Genomic DNA, 21,282 nt, shown 5'->3' with positions numbered 1-21,282 from the left:
TTATAGAATATCTGATGAAATAATGATCATACCCTCACTTGTGGGAGTGGCCAAACTGTGCAACCACATTAGAAATGTGAATTGTGTTCCATCAGAACCATGAATTCACTCAGTTCTAGCCAATTCAAATGGGTATTTGTAATTTCTCACATGTGCTATGTAATCAGTCCTTCCCCAAACCCAATACACTAGGTCAGAAGTATTATCCCCATTATAAAGGGGGCAGATAAACTGAAGCCAACAAATCATAGCTTTCCTAAAGCTTCCTATTGAGAGTTTACAACCCTGTGTGGCTTCTTGGTTGATAGCTGACACTTTTCACTCCTCGGTAGCAGTGAATGTTTCTGTAAGTATCAACAAGCACAGTTATATGTATTGGGGGTGGGAGAGTCCTCCTTAATGATGACTAACATCGTTGCACTTGCTGGACTAACATATATTTTTGTAACCGTTTTGTTTGTATTTTTTAGCCATGGATGCATAAGAAACATTATAGACTTCTTTGAATTCAGATGCTGCGGTCTTTTTCGTCCTGTTATTGTGGACTGGACAAGGCAGTATACAATAGAATATGACCAAACAACTGGAAGTGGCTACCAGCTAGTGTAACACCCACCTCCAAACCTGTGAGCATATCGTATCTGAGTGGTGCCTGAAAATTTGTTTCTCTCAAATCCACATCCCTTGAACAGTAGCATGCTATGAATAGAGCTAACAGTGAATCTAATGGTACCTTCTCTACATCAGTTTTATTAACAGATGTAATCAAAGGACAGAATAAACTGCCAATCCTGACAATGAGGAGGAAGATGAGAAAGGGATTTTAACTGTCCTTACCGTGGGAATGATTCACAAAGACATATTCACGCCATTTTCTTTCCTTTTAACTGCTTTCACAATGGAGCATGAGATTGTTAAAATACAAACATACTAAAGTCATGCTGTGCTGAACATGAAATATTTATTTCATAATTTGAACAATTTCATTGGAATTAAAGTCAAATTTTACAAAGCAGCCAGACTTTGAGATCAATGTATTATATTTCCTGTAATGGAATTTTTGTACAGATTTGCTATAGTATTATGTGCATTGAAAATGTGCATTCAGTACTCCGAAGAATCATGTGGTCTTATTGGGAATCCACCATAAAGCGTGAAGTTGTTGGAAGCAGGACGCAGAAGGATGTTAGTCACAAAACTGTTACGTAAATGTAATGGCTGTTGGCTGTTAAAGCTGTCTTGTTTCCGATATATTGAATTACTCGTAATAAGCCTTGTGTGAAGATGTATATTCGGGGAGGGTGGGTGAAGTTGCACAAAATTACATCTCTCTTGTCCAGTATAAAGCCCTATTTAGGTGCATGATACGACTTTTGAAAATTAGACCACAAAACAAAATATAGCATAATAATCTGCAAAAACTAAATAAATACATATAATATATGCAGTCAGTGAAATGCTGGTACCTAAGTAGTAGGTACAGTTCTGCATGATGTAGTCTACAGTCATTGGAGCATTGGAAGATGTGCGAAGTTATGTAGGTGGAACCAAAGAGTGAAAGGGCCAACTCTCAGTAATAGGGGAGCAGGGAAGGATATGACTGCAGTTAAATTGAATGTGGCTGCTGGAGAAGTAAAAACTGATTAACAAATAACTCTTTTACTTTACATAAAATGATGGAATTCAAGCTAAAGAAAGTTGTAATTCCTTTGTAGCAGATTTAAGTGGAAAAAAAACATTACATGGCTTCTTGAAGAATATGGTAATGGCACGTGGGAAAACACCCTTAACTTTTGTTTGTCTCAAAGTTACCAGAACCAGATATATTTGAAAGGTAAGGAGTGGTATGAAGTTGCATTCCAGAAGAGTTTTATGTTGTTGAATGTGATGCACTGATTTTATGTTACAGCATTTTTATATATTCCTTGTGAATTATTCACTGCTTCCTTAACTATTGTTTACAGAGAGACTTGAAAAATCGGTTAAGTTCTCTTTTTAAGTGCTGTAGCAACATAGTGGTTCGAGAATCCTGTGAGGGGGATTTGGGGAGGGGACCTTAATACAGATGATCGAGACCAGTGTAAAGAATGTTTATCTGTATATACATAATTTATCAAATAGTTTTCTCTTTGTGAGTGTGTGTGTGTGCGCGTGTGTGTGTGTTAGTATATTTAAAAGCTGCTCATTTCATTTTATCCAACCAAAAATGTAGGAAGATATCTAATGGGCTTGTTAGTAATGATCAATATTGCTGTTAATAGGCACTGTACCCTGCAACTTCACTGCATGTTTGATGCTTGGCAAAACTAGCATTTCCTGTAATATGCAGATTACAGGTATTAAAGCAATCTAGTGGTATTCCCGCCCCTTGCCTTAGTAAGAGGAGCAGTGAAACTGTAAATAGTTGATGTTCAGTATTTTCAAGTAGGCATTTTCCCTCTAGCCGTTTCTTTGATCACCAGGTGTGCATAGTTTGCAAGTACCAGATATCAAGATTTACAGAAGTGCAACATTAGTGTACTTGAATGTTTAATACTGGAAAAATTCAACTTTGTCTTTGACACACTATTTTTGAGGGAAAGAGAATGAAGTTGGGTGCAGGGATGGCAAAAGAGGCCTGTGCCATTTTGTCAGATACAACTTAGAACTATAATAAGAATATATTATTCTTACAACACTACTTGTAAACTTTAGTTTCAAGCTGAACATGTTTGAGCAGAGCCATCTATTTCTTATTTTACATTACATGGAGTTGACTCCCTTTTGGAGAAAGCGTAGCTCTGCAGAATCTCATTTAATGTTGAAAGCCCTCCGTAATCTATTTGCTAAATATATTTCATAGCTCCAGAAAAATCTGTGTAATATACATCTATATTTCTTTTGCAAGTTACAGTAATGTGCACCATATGGATTCCTTGTACAAATAATTGTGTCCTTGATAGTGAAAATAAATCTTACTTCAGTTGAGCCAAAATACTTGGGTGTAAATTTTGCTTAACTCTATGCTGCAAAAAGAAAATATAATGGAGTTAGAATTGCCCAGAAGAAGGTTCTACATCTGAGACAGCTAGAATAATTCTAGTAGTCTGAAATACTGAAGGGTTTTTTTCTGAAATCTGGCAGATTGGGTGGGTGGGTGGGGAGTATCTATGCAGCATTTTTTTCTACCAAGAACTCTGTTATTTATTGCAGCAGACCACACCATTCTAGAGGGCTGCATGAAAGTGATCCAAATATACTGGATAGATGTTCATTGATCTATTCAGAACAAGCAAATGAAAAATTTGTTTCTGCCCTAGATAAGCTATTTTCTTTTTGCAGGTTTTAAGTTTCTCAATGCTCTCCTAAGTTGTTTTAACAGTTAATATGCATAAGAGCATCATTGTTTAAAACTGAGTATTTTTTTAATTTACCTTATTTATAACTGTGCCAAGCATTATTTTACTACTGTCAAAATGTTGATGTATTACATGGTGAACAAAATCTGTAAAATGTTTAATAAAAATAGCACTCCTTACATAAATTAAAATTGTCATTTTTTGTAAGTTATTAATCAAATAAATACTTGTCTCCTAGATGCTAGCATTTGTCTTTACTTCAGCAAGAGTTTCTTGTTCTCCTGCTCAGAACACTCAGGAATTTATTCTTAGGAGATTGGAGTAACCTCCTAATTAGCAGAAAAGGAGCCAAAGAGCCCATTGCTACCTCAGTAAGTAGACTAGCGGAGCATTTTTTTTCAGTATTGGAGTGACACTTTGTAGACATGCATCATTTCACCACACAGTTCTTCGGTTTTCCAGCCTCTGGAGAAGTGCGGGGAGCGTTCATGTGGCACACTTAACATGTTGCGAGAAACAGTTTGGGGAGCTCTGATCCACAGGTTATTCTTAAACCAACTTTGTACTTTCCCTTTCCCACCTGCCCCCCAGCCTTTGAGAGCCAAGATCATGCAGGAAGGCTTTAATAGCAATTATGCTCTATAGCGGGGGTGGGCTAGTTGAATCAAGAACTGGTCCAGGCCCGGCCCTGCACTACACCCACCTGATATCATGGGGAGAAGAGGTGATGCAAAGTTAAAGCCATGTCTCTCCTTTTGCACCCCCAGCCTGAACTGGAAGCTGGGGACGCAAAAGAATAATTTCTGAGGTGGGTGACAGAGCTGCTTTTTGCTATGAAAGAATAGTAACACTTACTGTGGTGCTTAGATTGGGAACAGCAGATCTCTAGTTTGTCAGGTAGCTGCAGTTTGGCCAAAATGACTGGTTAAGTAGTGAAAATAGCTTTAACTGTTGTTATTGCATAAGCATTTCTTGCTCTTATTGTATATGCCCTTGGCCTCGATTTGTTAATTATATGGTTGTAAGAACACAGAGTTAAAGAATAATTAGTACTCTGATTTGGGGATCCTTGTTCAGAATTGTGCTGTGCACACAGATGACGTTGAAAGGAGATATGAAGTCATTTCTTTGGCAGCCTAACCATTTATTGTTGAGACATGCATACTTTGTCCTTGCTTCAAAAATTTCAAAATGACCCACATGTACATAAGCATACCAAGCAAACTTGCATGATTAACAAAAGCAAAATAGCATCTTCGCTTGAAATAAGATGTCCATTATCCCAGTTCATACTGCAAAAATAGCAAAGCCCATAGTTCATATATACTTAATGTCTAAAATCTCTGTAGTGAAGTCTACTATGGAGTAGGGATATGGGAACAAGTTACCAAATGAATAAAATCTGACAAAAATTGTTTTTGTCTATAACACAAGAAACTGTTTAACAAGTGAAACCTTAGTTTCCCTACGCTTTCTAGTTACTGTCCTGTCTGCTTCTTCCCCTGTCCCCAGAAATTAGTGCCTTGGTGAACTGCCTCATCCACAATGTTGAAGATACCCTAGTAAGTGGTTAGAAGTACTGGTCCCTTTGCAGAAGTCTGAATCACAAATGACATTTTTGTTACTGTGTATATTCCAAAATGTCATAACCCTGGCCAATTATGGATAGAGTAGTAATAGTTGTAGGGCTAACTCTACAAGCAATTCAGAACATCAGTATTCAAAGAGTAATAACAAGATTTGAGGCTTTCTAGAAGTTACTCCAGACTCAATGTTCTCATAACTGCAGTATATATCATAGACTTGGATCTTATAGTAAACTTGAGTTCATAGAGTTCCCCCGTGCTCCATCCAACCTCTTCCCAAACAGCATGTGCAGCTGAAATGGGAGTAGGGAAAGAGAGAGGAGGGAACTTCCTTGTGAGTCAAGCTATGGTCCTGTCCCCCCCAGTCTCTCTTTAGGATACCATGAATTAGAATAGCCAGAGCAGAGTTCTACTGCAGAAGATACCTCAGTTGCATTTTTAGAAGTTGCTGCCTTTCTGACATCAAGGTAACCTCACATATGTTGTCTGTGAAACTACTGAGATGGACAGTTAACATAGTGCTATGATGGCCATTTGCACTAGCCCTGTTCAGGTGTTCATCCCCTATAAAAGGGGCAGAGCAAGGGATGGGTGGTTGTCAGCTTATTGGCCTTAACTCTGCCATTATCCCATCATTCCCTACAAGGGAACCTGCTATACTTAATGGAGTAACACCAGGATTCTAAATTATGGACTCCATGAGTAGAGCAGGTTCCTGTTTTAGAAGTTACTTCTCCAGAGTGGAGTAGGCAAGACCAGTGAGCATAATTGGGAAGGTTAATGCCTGAGCAGGGCTACTGCAAATCTACAATGACAGACTATAATGGATTAACATGCTTTTTACTCCCAGTCTTCCCATTACCTGATGAAGTGCTTGTTTAGGCAGCAAGCAACTCATACCATGCTTCAAATGTTGCAGGCAAAGCAATATATAGACGCAGATCTGTAGGCAGTAGAAACAGAACAATTTTCTCCAGGGGGCCTTTCAACACACTAATCTTCTAAGCAAAAAAGATTTACTGAACCCAATTGACAGTGCATGTAAAAAGTGTGCTTTTAAGGCTTGAGAAAATGCAATACTTTAAGACAAGAAACGGCATAGGACACTAGTTATCAGTTTCACAGTAATTAGTGGCATTTAAGTTGTAACTATAGAACCATTTCAGTGCAATGGCACTAAGAAATCATTGAGCATGAACCAGAGCACCAGCTCCCTGCCCATAGCCAAATCCTTTGGGGCCAAAGTTCTTCGCATAACAACCTGCAAGGATAAATAGTAGACTATCAGTTCAATTCTAGCAGTTGTTTTGGTGAAATAATAAAATCAGGTACTCGAGCAGATTTACAGAACATTTTTTAAAATGAGTTTCTATTGTTTTCCAGGGCAAAACTATTCCTTATACCTATAGAGCTGTCACTTCTGAAAGAAGGAAACTGCTATACAAATCCTTTTGGCTGGTGTAAAATAGTTGTCCCTAACCATCCACAGCAATGATTTAAGATTACTTCCTTAGCTGAAAACCTGATACCTTCATTATTCTCCAACTATCACTTAAATTGAGAAAATATTTATCCACTTAAAGAACAGTTGCAGAATAGATTCCTTTGACCTGTTGACCACCCCTTCCTGGAATCAAACCATATGACTCTTCACCGGAACAAGCAATTTTTATGCCCTTTGCCTTAACCTCTTACCTTTGCAATAGATTTCACCATCCTTCTCTGTCAGAGTTGTTGATTCAAGACTTTTCCCACACTTGGCACAGCGAAAGCAGTTTTTGTGCCAAGGCTAGATAGAAAGAGAGCACATTTATTTTAGGCTTCTGTATTGCACCATTAAAAAAAATCCAAATCTTTATTTTCAAGTAGCCATTACAAAAAAAAAAAAAGTTGTCTTCTTAGAGTTATCTTGCTATTCATACGAGCTTGATCTATTAGTAAAAAGCACTTAAGTACAAATGTTTGAGAAACTGGATTCAGCTGGCCACTGTCTCAAGACTGCAAATCTCTTCCTCCTCAAAGAGATCTACTTGCTCACCTCTTGTAAGAGAGCAAGCTACCCCACTTTTAACAAGTCAAGATTTTATCTACAATTAATGAATCTGAAAAATGTCAGTGTTGCTTGGCAAGGTATTTGCAACAATATGCCACCTTACCTTTCCAGCTCCTATTACTTTCTCGGCTGCATACACAGAATCACCACACCTGGAACATTTCTCTGCTCCTCCAAATTTCTGGGCAAACTTTGAAGTATTTGGACTTGTTGTAGGTCGGTGAGAAGGTGCACTAAAATAAAGTAAAGGTGCCCTAGTGTGAATATTATTATTAAGTTTGTGTCCTGCCCTTCAATCATAGATCAAAGGACGGTCCACAACATAAAAATACATAATAAAAACAACAGGGGGGAAACCCCACAAACCAATAACCTAGTGCAGATGCATACTAGCCCATAGTTATACTTCTATATGCTGGCTCACTTAACTCTCACAATGCTGTTGTAATGATTTCCCCTCAATTTGCACCTGTAATATGAAAGAGGTTTTTAAAGACAGCCATGTTCGCAAATTATCCCTTAGTTTGAACAATGGCTAGGTTTACAAACATGCACTGCTAAAAGTGTACTTGTTTAAGACTGCCTCACATCAGGATTTTTGCTCTAAAGTTCACTGGAATTTATAAAAACAACTTTTATCGAAAGCCCACATCAATACAGCCTCATTTGTGCCTGAAGTTCTGGCTATGATAAAGACTGCCACAGTATTCCCTGTATTCTTTAAAATGCAGCCCTTCTACAGATCTGTTTGCCTTGTGGCTTGTTCGTCTTTAAAACATATCCCCTGTCATTTAGGTAGGTGCCCTCACCAGCCAAGTATTCTTATCCCTTTAGAGGGCCCTGAAAATCCTACTACAATCAATGAGGTTATCATGGCTTTTCATTTTACAGTGAAGGTGCTCTATAGCCTTGAGAACTATAAATTCATCTGAGGCATAGTATCAAGGCTTTGAAGCCTTCATCTGAACAGAAGGAACTGCTCAGCATCCAACATGTTGAGACTGTTCAAATGAAATACCAAGCCTTGCTCGCAATTACTACCCGCCCCCAATGCTCCTGGCATACTGGAAGCCATAACTGCTGCTGCTGCTGCACAAGCCAATGTGCACTGGTTTTGATTCAAGAGGAAGCAACTGAAGCAGAGTGCATAAAGAGAAGAGGAAGTGCACGCAAGCACAATTCTCATTGTGCCCAAACCATGGTTTGTGAATTAGGCATTGGTTTGCCCCATCGTATATATTAGGCTGGATATTCATGAGATTCTAAAGTAACATAACATGATTTAAGAGGTAGACCCTTAATTATAAAACACTTACCAATAGAGCCTAGCTGCGTCACTTCCATAATAAACAGCTTTCTGAGAAAACTGAATCACTATTACACACAGAGAACAAACCAGGGTTGACTCATTTCCAGAGATGTTTGTTCCCTGGACAGCTGCTAATAACAAAGGCTTAGTTATATAATCAGAGTGAACTTTACCATTCCACCATTGCTTAGGGACAATACACAATACAGACATGACAAAAGCATGGCTGCAGGCTGTTTCATGTAGGGTCACACTGCCAGCTACAGTTACAAGTAGCTGAAGTAGAATGCAAGTTACACTTACTTGTCATGCTTGATGCCCAGCCTCTCCCCTCTGTCCATATTAAGAGTGCCTGCTCCTTGGCCATAGCCATAGCCTTTTGGACCATACTTCTTTCCATAGCATGATTTGCAGTAGACCTCTTCGTCATGGATGGCTACTGTTGTGCTGTCTAAGTTTTTCCGGCAGACCACTGGAAAAGAAAGAAAGAAATAATTTACTTCTTCAAAAAACGGATGCCTATTTATTAACAGAAAGGAACATTAAGTGCCAGGGGGGAAAGTGCCTCTGGTAGTTCTTAAACCTTAGCGGACTACTGGAAAATGAAAAGAGGGGAATGTTTTTGAATTGCTGGATTATATTTTGCTCTACTGAGGGACTTGTCCCTCCTTCCCATTCTTAATTGTGACATTTACAGAATGGAAGCTTGATGCAGTTTAATTAACAAGGCTGCAAGAGAAGCCAGAAACTGAGGTCAGCAATTTTCCCTCCTGCTTTTTTAAAACCACCAACATGTTTAATTATGCAACAGTTCCCACTTTTACTTTACAAAGTATCCATAACTAGAGGCACTAAAAAAAAAATTAGTGCACCTTATATGGGTACTCCATTTGAGAGACTTACTGGGAATACTGACCCAACTTAAATCCATGTCCTGAAATACCATTAGTAGCCTATTTCTGCTTTTAAAGTTTTAAGTTGCTTGTTCTGTTTCCTGGGAATGAGGCCAGAATTTCCCTGTTAATGAGAAAATATGGGCAGTTCTATATGAGCACTCAGCACAACAGAGTCCACGTGCTCTCCACCATTCACATTCAAGAAGTTTACTTCAGGGCAACATGCTTTAGTTAACACCACTACGACTTCAAAATTCAGTATTATTTTTGCATATCGCCAGAAACAGGCAGTTCAGAACTCACCTAGTAAGAAAAATATATATATTGATCCATAAGACTGCAAGAGCTTTTGCATTTAAATGGTCTGTATCAGGACAAAATGTGACATAACAATAGGTGCGCAAATGCATCTCCACTCTATTATTTTTTGCACACTGCAGCCACAGGGGAGTGGCAGTCAAGATCACAGCACAGAGGATTGACACCAGCACTAGCCATTCCTCACACCCAATGAAAATACAGTAGCCAACTTTTAACTGGCATTGCAAAGGTTACGAAAATAGAGATGCGTTTCTGCTCACGTCTCGTCTGCCCATCGCTATTCCACATCAAATGTGAGTCAAGCTGCATTGCAGAACTAGATTCTATTGTGTGTGTTTTTGCCTCTTTTTGAAGCAGAGCAGTGCCACACTTTGGGTTTTGACCCCTGTATTCGAATTGTGTAGTGTACAATGTGTTCCATTATTATCTCACAAGACACTGTTGAGTTTCATGAAAAAAGTTGTCAGGAAAAGTCATGCCTTCTGACTAGGAGGGCTCTTGCCTTTAATCCCAGATTTGTAGAGGCCAAATGAGATAACCAATTCCTTCACAGCTGAGTTCTTTATGCATCCTTCATATTCCTTCATATTTTCCATGTACAAGCCTAAACAGGAAGAAGCAATCCTGAACCTAAACTGCAAATAGTTTGAGCTTATTCTGTTACCTTCCCAGCTTTGCTGCTTAGCTCATTGACTTTCTTGCTACCATGAGGTTTGACAGCTGTTATCAACTGCCCTGCTTTTCCTGAAGTGCAGCTACTGAAAATTCCAGGCCCTGCCTCCCCCACCCAAATTGCTTGTTGCTCTTACTAATTTCATGACATGAGCTTGGGTAAACTACAATCCACATTTAATGTCACAACAATATTGCTCTTCTTTGTGGCAGCTGCATCACAAGGCAGTTATTTGATGCAATCCTTTGCTTAGTATCTAATGAACATGCTTTTTAGTACAAAAATGCAGTTCTTCAATAAGCTGTTGGCCTGAAACATAATCGCATAGACTCTGCTCATTTAAGACAATCAACAGCCTCCTGTGCCAAAGCCCAACAGAATTTTGGCTCCACTGTGCTGAAATAGAAAATCAACCAGATCATTCAATTAACTTATTTGGTATGGATGAGGAAGAGAGCCAACTAATGAATTCTCACAAAATGATCTTTAAAATGTAAACTGCTGGAACAACTTACAGTGTGAAACAGGCATTTTTATGGATTAAACTTGGTATTTTGTTAACATGCTTAATCTTAGAATATAAATTCAGCTCAGAGCCAACTGAAATGGTGGCTTTGATTTGAAGTGACCAATGTGTAGCAAAGTGAAAACCTAAACCAGGCATGGGGGACCTGTGACCCTCCAGATGTTCTGAGACTACAACTCCATTGACCATGCTTGCTGAGGCCAATAGAAGTTGCAGCCCCCACACATCTGGAGGACCATAACCTGCCGACCACTGACCTAAGCCTTTCGTTTGCAAAGATGGTGATATAGCTCAGTCTTGAATCCCACTAATTCCAGTCCTTTTAATACTCTCAGTACTAGACAGAGCTGGTCCACTTCTCTTCCAAAGAACAGCTAGAGCAGCTTCTTATTGTTTATGTGCTCAGTTATATGAGACATGCAAGTAGGTCCACTTCCTCTGGTGGTCATGCAGTGAATGAAAATGCTCTCCTGACAAAGACTACTGCATTCCTCTGCTGAAGATACAGTCCTCTCAAGTCATCCTGGGAAGAAAGGAACTCAAGATTGCTCAAGGCAGCATAGATAGTGCTTGGTAGTTTACACTCTTTGTTCCTTGAGGCCATAAGATGTCTGTCTTTGGAGCTGAATAGCAAAAATTATGGTCCTGCTGCTCACGACTTGCACTGCCCATTCACTGTTTCAACTGAAAAGAGTACTTACTACAAAGAAAGCAGCATCTGTGGAAGCTTCTCCCATCACACTGAACTTCTTCTGCATGGTACACTGTTCTGCCACAGGCCCCACACTTGTTGCCACCTCCCCAGTTTGGCATTTTGAGTCTGCAAAAGAGATGCTAGCAATTAGCAACAAGGTAAAGGTTGTGTTTCCACAGCAGGAGCTTTGCTAACATTTGTAGAAAATAACAATAACTTTTCTAGAACAATCTTAATTTTCCCCTCCAACTTCCACTCCCATCAGTTTTTGTTTTAAGTTTTATTAAGGATTTTTGTGTGTGTTACAAAACAAATGAACAGGGAAGGGTACGTCTATTGTCTCAATTTTCAATTCCTAAGAGTCTTTTTCACAATTCGTTTACATTTAGTGAGAGACACTTTTGTCATAGATATCTTGCTGCTGGGGGGAAGGCGGGGGAGAGAGTTGGGAGTTACAGGCTGGAGTAACTGCAGGCTGAGGTAAATTTTCATACATTTCTCAAACTGTAAAGCCTTCATACTAGGTTTAAGGGAACAAATCATTTGTCATGCATAGATTTCTTACAACATCGTAAGAGCATTCCATAGATATTCCATGTAAGAGAATGATTATAGCAATGTGATGAAAGCAGAGTTGGGAGTATCCACTGGAGTGCAGCAATTGTTCCAGACAACTCCATCATGCTCAGAAAGCAGGGGAGTAACCTCACCCTCATTCACACAACTGGAACCGGAACAGTATGCCCCAGTGCATGTTCTCTCTCACACACCTATTTTCCAATCAGCAGAGGAAGTGAACATGTGCAGCACCATACCCCACTGGAGGGGTGCAAGGGACAATAGCAAATGGCTCATTCTCCTAAATGTCTCTGGTGCAGGCTCCCTAATCCAACATCATTAAACCCTCCACAGTTCCCTCTTCCATAGAAAAGAGAAGGATGCAAGCTGGAACCATGAGCAGATCCTGAAGGCTCAAAAGAAAATATATTTTGGGGTGGAAAGGAGCAAGGAATGTTATTAAACTCTACTGACCAAGGACACAGATTAGTTTTGAGAGAAATGCCTCAAAAACACAAAGCCAGTTTCTATCCTCCAGCGGGGGTTAGCACACAGCAAGAAAGTGTAAAAAGGAAAACAAATATTTTAAAATATTGTAAGCTGCCTGGAGTGGGTATTTGCTTAGAAAGGTGTATCCAAACTTTTAAAATTGGTAAATGGAACATCTCTATGTGGCAAAAAGGTGATCTTTGTTTTCCATTTTAACACGCAGCCCAAGAACAAACAAGGAAAAACTAATAAAAGGTGCTTTTAAAAATCTTTTAATATGCCTGTTGAAACACAGTTTCTGCTTGCTTAGCAGGGACGATGTGGGGCAGAGAAAACATTTGTCTAGTGGGTGAGAGAGACAACTAGAAGAGTCTAAGTCAAGTGAAGTCCACATTGGTAGCAGCAATTGCCCCCAAGATATCCTGGCCTCAAACTATTGATACTCAATGAAGCTAAACTCCCTCTGAGCCACTGATAAGGCAATCTTGTTTGCCTGTCTTCCATACGCCTTATTTTTGGAATGGAAAGTTTTTCAATTTCACTTACAACAGTCGTACCTTGGTTGTCGAACGGAATCTGTTCTGGAAGTCTATTGAACTTCTGAAAACATTCAACAACTAAGATGCAGCTTCTGACTGGCTGCAGGAGCTTCCTGCACTCAGTTGGAAGCTGTGTAAGCTGCGTTGGACATTCGGGTTCAACGCAAAGAACATTCACAAACCAGTGAACTCACTTCCGGGTTTGCGGCATTCGGAAGCCAAAATGTTCCGAGTTGCAAGGCGTTTGGGATCCAAGGTACGACTGTACTAGATTTTGAAGCTGATTGTGAGGTCTGTTATAATATCATTTCCCCTCTATTACGAATCTTATTTTATTTAATCGTGTTAATGACACCATTGTGTCCTTCACAACTTTAACAACTAACTGGTTAAAATCGCCTTTTCTCAAATTAACCTCTCAGTTAGTAAAGCTTCAAGGGGCACAGAATTCCAGTCACCAGAAAATAATGATACCTATCCACGCATCCTTATCTAACAGCTCTTTTTGCTGAGTCACCCATTAACAAATAGCCCTTTGGACAAACCAGACAACTTAAGACAGAAGTTCACAGATGAAATAGCAACTGCCACCACTTCCGTTGACGCTGATGCTTCAAGAACACATATTGTGTAGCTGAAATACTGGAGCTGCTGCCTTGCAGACAAGGTTGCTCTGACATAGTTCCGTGTGTGTGTGTTTGGTTGGGTCACATTGTGGACCTGGCCCAACTCCTAATGATTTTGGATAAACAGTGAAAAACAACAGCAGCCATCTCCTTTAAGTGTACAAATAAAAGAATCTTTCTATAAATCATTGCTGTTCTATTAGCTTTTTCAGATAGCTTGAACCCAAGTTCAGCTTAGTTGTTATGGAGAGAGTGACCCAGAAAATCTTACAAAGCAGAGCTGCACAGCTAAGTGACCATTGCATAGAGTAAACCATTCTTGGAATGTAGGAAAAGAAGATTAATGATTAATCCAGATCAGGACATTTTAGTGCATTCCCTACCCAGCAATTACAAGTCGTCTTCTGCATGATCCTAGTAGCTCCATTTTAGGTAGCAACATTAATTTTAACTACTTAGCACATCCCTTTAAGAGTCCTCAAGAGTTTAATACTGCTTTTCCAGGATTTGGCATTATATAATGGTCAAGATGAGGTTGAAATGGTTACTTATGACATATACTGTTATTTTGTCATTCTTGGCACCACTGGAATCTAAAATGTCGGGATTCCATTACATTTATCCAAGGGTTTGGCTGCACTACTATGTAGCAGCTGATATCAATCATAGCAAACAGGACCCTAAGACGGATATAAGCTGCATTCCTTTCTCCAGAACTTTGCAGTATAAGATTCCTTCCCACTTTATAGCATCTCCTAAAGAGTAAACCCACTAGGAACTTAATTTTAACTGGGGTTCTGTTGTTCCTTTGTTGGCAACCAACCTTAATGTGTATGTATAAGTTCAGTTTCCTTCCACTTTAAAGACCACATACTCTAAGGAATTCACCTTGGCACTGGCAACCTCAAGACTGGATTATTGCTATGTGTTCTACGTGGGGCTTCACTTGGACTAAGTCTGGAAGCTGCAGCTGGTGCAGAATGCAGCAGCTAGACTGGGGTACCCCATCAACATCACAGATCCTCTGCTGAAGGAGCTGCACTAGCTGCCAAAATGCTACCAGACACAATTCAAGGTCCTGTTTTTACTATTTAGTGCCCTAAACTTGAGACGAGAATATCTAAGGCATCGTCTTGCCCAAGCAACTGTGCTCCTCAGATAGGATACTGCTGAGAATACCATATGTCTGACAAAGAGATTCAATTAGTCTGCACTGGGCTTTTAGCCCCAACTCTCAGGATTCATTTTTCAGCCACAATCAGACGGGCATATCGCATTCTGATATTTAGGCACCTACTGAATACATTTGTTGTTTAGGAAAACTTTCCTTGAGGTGTCACCCAGTTATTTATGAAATATCAATTCTCTGTTTTCATGAAATGTTCTTTTTTAGAGTTTGTTGAATTGGTTTTATTGTGCTTCTGTATTTTATTCTGTATTTTACCCTGTACGTTGCTTCAATGGTTTTATGCCATAAAGTGGTGTACAAATGTGTACAATAATAGTAACAGTAATGGATCCAGAAATAGCAAAGAAATGGCAACTGCCTGGTCTGGCTATTTCTCTTTCCCATAAAAACGATTCTCCATGTGAGTAGGCTGGCCCTGCTTTTTCATTCCACAAACAGAGCAAGTCATCAGAACAAGATTGCACTGGGAAACTTTTGCATTTATATTTGCATGCATATAAGCACATGTTGCAAGTGTAACATCATTTGATGCACTGACGCAGCCTCTCAGAACTACACAACCGCTATACAATATGTCTGCACTAGTGTAAATACTCATTTTGGTACAGAAGAGGAAATAATGGCGTTGAACCAATTTTATCAACAGATGTCAGGAGAGTTGACTTCTAATAAGCAGCTGAGGGCACTTGGTCAACATTCATTATTAACACCAATATCTGTACTTGGGCTTTACATTCAAGATGAATGTGCTTAATATACATCCAGATTTGGTTTACTATAGTAATCGTTTCCACTTCTGATGTGCCCTCAGCTAGTAATGGCATGCCCATAACATATTTAAGAACACTGCAGTAAACCTTTCCATGATGTGGAGCCAATTGTGCTCTGCAGCATGGAGTTCTAAGCTACCATTCTTCAAATCCTTTCCCTAACAATACAGTGCTTTGATACACCTGTCAAGCAGTATTCAATAACGCCACCTACCTCGCTGCCTAGCAGTCTCCCTGCCTGAACTGACAGAATTGGTCTCAGAGGCGATGTTGAGGACTCCCAGACTGCTAGTTTTGGAGGACTTCAACATCCATGCCAAGGTGACTGGCTCTGGGGTGGCTGCCATGATGACCATGGGGCTGTCCCAACATGCCATTGGCCACTGCATGTAGGAGGCAACACTCTGGACCTTGTTTTCTCTGCTGGGCAGAAAGAGGGTGCTATTGATATCACAATCCCTTGTCATGGTCACATCACTTCCTGTTGAGATTTAGGCTTCCAGCACCTTTTCCCTTCTGCATAGGCCTAATGGGATGGTCCACCCTTCAGAGGCTGATGGATCCAATGGGTTTCCAGACAGCTCTGGGGGATTTTCTGGCTGCTATGATTTGCACTCCTGTCAAAGTGCTGGCTGATCTCTGGTACATTCAAATGGCTTGGGCTGTTGTCATTATCACTCCTGAGCAGCTTCTCCTGCTTTGGCTCCTTAGTATACTCCAGAGCTTCAGGCAATGAGACAAGCTGGAAGATAGCTTGAACACAGATGGAGGAAAACTCCAGTCGAATGCAATCTAACACTGGTGTGGACTCATCATAAAACCTACTTAGTTGCAAGTGAAAGCAGCAAACTATGCCGTCCACCAGAGCTTTTCCAGATAGTATGGGGCCTTTTATAGTCTGGTCCGAAGGAGGTGGTAGAACAGATGGTAGTTCGCTGTCACTTGTTTGCAAAGCATTTTAAGGATAAAATCACTTGCATCCACCTGGACCTTGACTCCAATGTTACAACAGGTGAATCTCAAGAGGTGTCCAGAGCACTGTCTAGTTTGGTTATGTTGGATGAGTTTCAGTAAGGATGGATAAGGTGCTTGGGATCAGTCAGCCTCTTGGCTGATAAAAACTAGTAGGGAGGAGACAGCTGACTAGGCCAAGGAGATTATTAATGCTTCCTGGTGAGACAGGGGGCCCTTGCCTGCTTGAAGGAGGCAGTGGTAAAAGCAGGCCTCAAAAAACCCTCGTTCAGTTTGGAAAATCTAATTACTAGCCAACTGCCAATCTCCCCTTCTTGCAACGGTTTCCCATTTGTGGAATGCTCTCCCCAGGGAGGCTTGCCTGGTACCTTAGTTACGTATTTTTAGGTGCCAGGCAAAAGCATTCTTCTTCTCTCCTGTCTTTGGCTTTTTAAACTGGGTGGGTATTATTTCTGTTTGTCAGTATGTTTTATATTTTTGTGTTTTTGTATTGTAAACCACCCTGTGATTCTCAGATGAGGGTTGGTACAGAAAATTAACTAAATAATAAATAATAATGCAGGTCTACAATAAGGCGGCACTCACAAACCACTTCCAGGAGAGACTTTGGAAACCATCAAGCAGTCCATCTTGGAACACAACTTGCTCCATTTGAAAAACCTCTCTCTACAGAAAAGATCTATTGTGGATTACAACTCTAGAACTATTCTGAAATTCCTAGTGAGCAGAAAGTGTCTGCTAGTGCAGTTGCATTCAGCAGTACATATGGTTTGGGAACAAGAAGTCAGCTTTGGCAAAGAGTTCAGTAGGAGATCTTCAGCAAGTTGGCATTTCTCAAGGCTAAACTAGATGCAACCTTACTTGAACAACTGCAATTAACATGCATATTTAATGGAAAGATAAGTAGCAGCTGCAAGATCAGGACCAAGATTACAGGGTGCATTTTTTAAAAAAAAAACCCTCGCTTTATGCTGTCATTCTGAGGAATACCTCCCTGTCCTCATGAAGCTACTATTTTTTTCCGCCAAGGAGGAAGCTTCCATTGCTAATTTCAGAAAGTGGAACCAGCATTGCTAGTGGTCATTGAGAGCTTTATTCTCAATGAAATTGTCTTATGTATTTACCATTTCAATGCCAGTTCTCCCAGCTTGGAGGGATGTACTATTTGCTGTGCTAGAAAAGAATAACCCTGTCTAACTCCTTACAGATTCTAGATCTCAGTAATTCCAGTAGTCCCCACACATTTGATTCTGTTTGTCCATACAATATTGTGGTGCTACTATGTCTGTTTTTGTTATTTTAATTTGTGGCATCTAATTTTGCATTGTAAACTGCCTTGAGTGTGACAGAAGGCAAGGTAAAAATGCTTAAAACGAAACAAAACAAAATATGTAAACATATTAATTGTTAAACTTTAAAAGTGTTAGAGTAACTTTAAGAGTACTAATCCAACAGCAGCCACAGAGCAGGCAATCTAGGCTAGAAAATAATCTACACTGTTCTACAGGATAGTATCCAGGCTGTTAAACAAGTTTGAAGAATCAGGCATGACAGAGCCAAGGAATTATGCAACTACCTTCAAGGGCCAATGGGATTCAGTTTTCCATTTCCATCCTCCTGACTCTTGCAGTTCATGACAGAACCTGTTCTAGGTGTTGAAGAAATAAAAATCTGTTGCAAAAATTGGGGAGTCCCCCTCCCCGTAAGCAATTATGGGGTTATAAACCCAAAAGCCGTAACTCTTGCATCTATTATTATCTGTTACAATATTTTGTACCACCGCTCTTCAGTCAAAAAGCAATTTGGCACTGCTTACAACAATTTCAAACAAAACCCAAAGAAAATGGTTTAAAAGTGTGGCAGAAGGGGTATTGCATGAAGTTTACCAAATCCTTGCAGCGAGGGAGACAGTTATGCATTTTGTCTCTCATAAAAGGGGTTCTTGAAAAGCAGAATACTGTATACTGGCCAAGATTACTACTACAATGGCATATAGCCAATAAACATTTATACATTCTAAATTCTATATATCCAGACACTGGAATAAAAAGTCTCCAGAGTCACCTACTTTAAATGGATTTTGCAGCAATTCTCTTCCACTTTTTATGTCAACAGCTGTACACTCATTTTTAGAAGACTAAAAACCTGCCACTAGCATATCTTCAACCTGGCAGTAGCTAATTTTGGGGTCAAGACAATTAACAAGCAGGTGACTTGAACTTGCCGTCAGGGCATGTGACTTGCAACTAAATCCCATTACCTACAGCATTTAGCTTTGCACTAAGGGGTTTATGACAAGTAGCTGGTCTTTTCCTAATTAATCCATGCCTATTAAAAGAGCCATTTCACAAACTTGGAAAAACAAACTGCCCAAAGATTGTTCAACAGGATCTATAAATGAAGCTGAATACCTACAGCGTAACATGGATATTTACCAAGAAGTAATTTCTTCCATTATAGATTAGTATGCAGGGCCAACCTGAATAAGCTTTTAAGAATTGCTTTATTAACAGGATAGCAGCCAACTATCCATAGGTAGCTGTATGTCCCCAAGAGACTCTACCCAATGCACGTTAAAGGGAAACAGTTTCCAGACAAACTGCTCGCTCACATCACTAGACTTAGCAGCATCATTTAGAAACAAGAAGTGCGCTGAGTAGCTTTCCTGCTTCCTCACCAATAAGCCACTTTGTGGCAGTTACTTTACAAATGAGCACAGGGAGCTGGGAAACAGAGCAGCTTCCAGGCAAGAGTTAAACAAATTCCTTTAACCTCATTATCTCACCCCACCCGAAGTTCCCAGTGAAACTTTTCCAAAAGGTGCTCAGGAGCAGAAGAAAAGGCTGCCATAAAATGGGTTCAGTTCTGAAACGTTCACCTTTCCAGAAACACTGGGCCCTACTGGGCGCTATATGCTAAGCTTTGAGAGAAGCACAACTTACAGCTGGGTTCACACCCGGCTTCCATGAACTGCGATGGCTGCGCAAAGTGGGGAGAAGTGGCAGGAGAAGGGAGAAGATAAAATTGCCTCTGACTAGGGTTGTGACCCGTCCATTCCAAGAGAGCCCACGAAAACACGGGAATACACTGAACCCAACTCGCTTCTCCGAGCATGTGCAGAGATTTATACTCTCCCCCCCCCCCCGCAGAAGAGCAACAAGAGCATCCACACGCGCGGAGCAACAGAGCCGGGCGTCCCAGCTCCAGGGGTCGTGGATATGCCCACCGTCAGGAGATTTCCAGCCGCTTTGGACGCCCGCTTCCGAAAGAGATGGAAACCTAGGGGCGCCAGCCCTGCGTGGCCCGTGCCCCCGTTAAAAACCTAGGAAAGCGAAGCGCCCAGCCTGGGCAGAAAGGCGAGACTGTGGAGGACGAACACAGAAGGGGAACAAAATCAAGCCAGCCGCTGAGGAAGCGCCGCCGCGTCTTACCTGGGCGCGCGGCCACCAGCTGCTTCGGAAGCTCTTTCTCCCAGGGCTCCCCACCAACTCCGCCACAAGTGCCACAAGCGCGCGCCCCGCAGAAGCCAGCCGGGTTTCCCCTGCAGCTGTTTATAGCGTCCCACAAGGGGGCGGTGCTGCGACGGAGCGTAGCCGGGCAAGCCCCTTCCCTCTGGGCCGCCCTTTCTCTTTCCGCGGCCCGCGAGGCCCCGCCTTGCGCGTTCAAGCGGTCGACGCCTAGGAGCTCGGCGCGCCCTCGCCCAAAAGGGCCGCTTTCCCGCGCTCGCTCCCGTTTCGCTTTCTCCCGCGCGCGAGCGTTCTGACGGCCCTCAACTGTTCACACGTTCCGGCGCCGCCGCAGACACCGTCCGCCCATTAGAAATAGGCCTCTGATGTTTTCCCCTTTTACAGTACAGACTGGGGGGGGGGGGGCTGAGGAGGCTCGACATGCATTGCTTTCCAAAGCAGAGCCTTTCCTGAAGACCCAGACTTCTCTATATTATAAAGGTCCCCATGAAATAAAAAAAATGTATTGTGTCTAGTAGTCGGAATGTGTGTGTGTGTGTGTGGGGGGGTGTTTTTCCTGCTGGACAAGGAAAATAATACTCTCTTCTCCATTTGAGTGTTGACTGCACGCTGGAAATAAATATTCGAATTTGTGGCTCAGCTTGGAATGCCTTTTTTCTTTGGTACGGCTTACAGCTTAAAAAGTAAAATCATTAATACAGACAAAAATGTTCTTCCTTCATTTGACATCTGTCAAGTGTCTCAAAATTATGGAGGTACCTTTCTCCTCAAATACCAGAAGATGGGTCAAATGTGTTTCTTGGGGACAAGCAAGTGACAGCAGGAGAAATATATTGCCTTCTGAGCCCTGCTTGTGGCCCTCCGGAAAGGACCTGGTTGGCCATTGTGGCAAGCACTGTGCTGGACTATTGTTCTTATTGTATATTTACAATATTTGTACACTGCCTTAAAACATAACGCTCTCTGAGCAAGTTGTGTAACAGCTGAATTGCAAAACAAATGTAACTAGATGAGACCTAGGAAGATGCCTTATGGCTAATGCCAAGACAGACCATTGTCCCGTTGGGCCAGCTTCGCCTACACTGACTGGCAGCAGCTCTCCGACCTCTCTCTTAGTCCTGTGGAGATGCTTGGGATTGACCCTGAGATCTTCTGCAGGCAAAGTGGATTCTCTACTTTGCCTTTGGTCTGAGATGGCAGATTGTTATGTCCCTGTTATAGCAGTGTTCTTAATGCTTGTGCCCTCTAAACATTTTGGACTATAACTTCCTTCACC

The 21,282-nt window shown here is 41.1% G+C and overlaps 2 protein-coding genes across 4 annotated transcripts in view; one reads left to right on the top strand and one right to left on the bottom strand.

Annotated features, from left to right (window-relative positions):
• ZDHHC17 (zDHHC palmitoyltransferase 17) overlaps positions 1–2,974 on the top strand; it is a 49,918-nt gene extending 46,944 nt beyond the window's left edge. For both annotated transcript variants that reach the window (XM_080971326.1, XM_080971325.1), the window contains exon 17: positions 471–2,974. In XM_080971326.1, the coding sequence (XP_080827452.1) occupies positions 471–609 (139 nt within the window). In that variant the 3' untranslated portion in view covers positions 610–2,974. The remainder of the gene's footprint in view (positions 1–470) is intronic.
• Positions 2,975–3,129: 155 nt separating this feature from the next.
• On the bottom strand, positions 3,130–20,125 carry CSRP2 (cysteine and glycine rich protein 2). 2 transcript variants are annotated; one of them, XM_080971343.1, is made up of 6 exons: positions 19,987–20,125; positions 11,404–11,536; positions 8,590–8,758; positions 7,081–7,210; positions 6,620–6,713; positions 3,130–6,185 (listed from the first exon to the last, which is right to left on the bottom strand). In XM_080971343.1, the coding sequence occupies exons 2-6, from the start codon at positions 11,513–11,515 to the stop codon at positions 6,109–6,111; spliced, it is 582 nt and encodes a 193-aa protein (XP_080827469.1). In that variant the 5' UTR covers positions 11,516–11,536; positions 19,987–20,125; the 3' UTR covers positions 3,130–6,108. The 2 variants fall into 2 exon arrangements, with proteins under 2 accessions (XP_080827469.1, XP_080827468.1); XM_080971342.1 differs by having other exon boundaries at positions 11,404–11,522; positions 19,971–20,124.
• Positions 20,126–21,282: the final 1,157 nt, after the last annotated feature.

The sequence above is a fragment of the Podarcis pityusensis genome (assembly GCF_964106645.2).
Source record: "Podarcis pityusensis genome assembly, chromosome: 10".
NCBI classification, from domain to species: domain Eukaryota; kingdom Metazoa; phylum Chordata; class Lepidosauria; order Squamata; family Lacertidae; genus Podarcis; species Podarcis pityusensis.
The sequence above is the reverse complement of the archived record's forward strand: the minus strand, read 5'-3'. Positions and strand labels throughout refer to the sequence as shown.

What these genes read in the sequence shown, in the direction of transcription:
- CSRP2 (XM_080971343.1), bottom strand. Translation starts at nt 11,515, where the DNA reads ATGCCAAACTGGGGAGGTGGCAACAAGTGTGGGGCCTGTGGCAGAACA. An exon ending in AAGTAATAGGAGCTGGAAAG is followed by an intron (nt 6,714 to 7,080) that starts GTAAGGTGGCAT and finishes CTTTCTATCTAG; the next exon opens with CCTTGGCACAAAAACTGCTT. An exon ending in TGGTGAAATCTATTGCAAAG is followed by an intron (nt 6,186 to 6,619) that starts GTAAGAGGTTAA and finishes TTATCCTTGCAG; the next exon opens with GTTGTTATGCGAAGAACTTT.